The sequence below is a fragment of the Orycteropus afer genome, unplaced genomic scaffold (genome assembly GCF_000298275.1).
Source record: "Orycteropus afer afer isolate SDZICR_OR568_19922 unplaced genomic scaffold, OryAfe1.0 scaffold00050, whole genome shotgun sequence".
Classification (NCBI taxonomy): Eukaryota; Metazoa; Chordata; class Mammalia; order Tubulidentata; family Orycteropodidae; genus Orycteropus; species Orycteropus afer.
Genome location: NW_006921637.1, coordinates 1,808,949 through 1,810,217, shown reverse-complemented (window position 1 = coordinate 1,810,217; position 1,269 = coordinate 1,808,949). Strand labels below are relative to the sequence as shown.

The 1,269-nt window shown below is 36.2% G+C and overlaps 1 protein-coding gene across 1 annotated transcript in view; it reads right to left on the bottom strand.

The window, feature by feature from the left end:
- Nucleotides 1-312: 312 nt before the first annotated feature.
- The window catches only part of RBM34 (RNA binding motif protein 34), a 39,831-nt gene continuing 38,874 nt past the window's right edge, over nt 313-1,269 (bottom strand). Inside the window, exon 11 of the mRNA XM_007938473.2 lies at nt 313-606. Coding sequence (XP_007936664.1) covers nt 313-606 — 294 coding nt within the window. The remainder of the gene's footprint in view (nt 607-1,269) is intronic.

Sequence of the window (1,269 nt, the reverse complement as noted above, 5' to 3'; positions counted from 1 at the left end):
GCGTTCTACTGTTTACAGTATTGTTTTTTCTTTCCACTTACTCACTTTTTAATATAGTCTCATCCTAAATGATAATCTTCTTGACGTAACTGAGCTAAAGTGCTAATTATATATTTCTAACATACATAAAAATTCTAAATGTTCCTTTCTTTTTAGCATCATCCACATTGAGCATGCTACCCACAATTTGAATGAACTATGAATAGAGTCTAAATGAACTATGTGCCATCCATAAATAATTCTGAGAATCAATACAAGGGTCACCACATTTTTATTACCAGTACTCAGTATATAAAACAAAACAAAAACACTTCAGATCACTACTTCTGTTTTTTTCTGTTTCTTAGGTCGTCTACTTCTCTTCTGTCCTTTCTTTCTCTTTTTAATGAGAACAGCCTTTTCTCCAATAAATAAACTTTTAGAATGTCCTTCTGCATGTTTTGAAGCAAAATTAAATCCTTGCTTAGGTTTGCTGACATTCTTCAAACCTGGATTTGAATTTTGTTGTTTTAATTTTTCTTTATTAATGGAACGCATGACTCTGACTTTCCTTCCCATTAGTTCAGAATTGTTTAATCTCAGAGCAAGATAAACAGCATCTGTATTCTGAAATAAAAAGTAATAAATTAATCTTCAACACAAACTCATCTGTAAAGAAACTAATGAAATCACTACACTAATGGGATAAAAACTATTTTCAAAATTGAATATAGGAACCCTGTTTTCCACTTCCACACCTCAGAAGCCCAATTGAGTATTTTAGCAGCTGTGCCTTATGCATTAAGTCACATTTTAATCTTGTGCCCACAAAATTTTCTCCAAGAAGCTCTCAAGCTGCTTTGTCAAGTGATCAGGTAAGTAATAATCCTATGTTGTTGTTGTTGTTGTCATGTGCAGTTGAGTCGGCCCAGACTCATAGCGACCTCTCCTTGGGTTTTCGAGGCAGTATCACTACGGAAGTGGATTGTCCAACCTTCCTTCCAAGGAGTAGCTGGTGGGTTTGAACCGCCAGCTTTCTGGTTAGCAGTCAAGTGCCTTAGGCACTACACTACCAGAGCTCCCAATAATCCTATAGGTATCATTTTTTCCTCTCTGTAAAGTTAGTGCAATGTAGTAAATTACTTAGTGTGGCTTTTCTACCCATAAGTCTTTGTAAACTCCAAGGTGGGATTTTCTATGAGCAACTGAGGAACTATCCACCTGGGTTATTTCTGTTGGGCGTAGCACAATACAATGTTCTGGGAGGTTCCCACTCTCTCACACATGCTT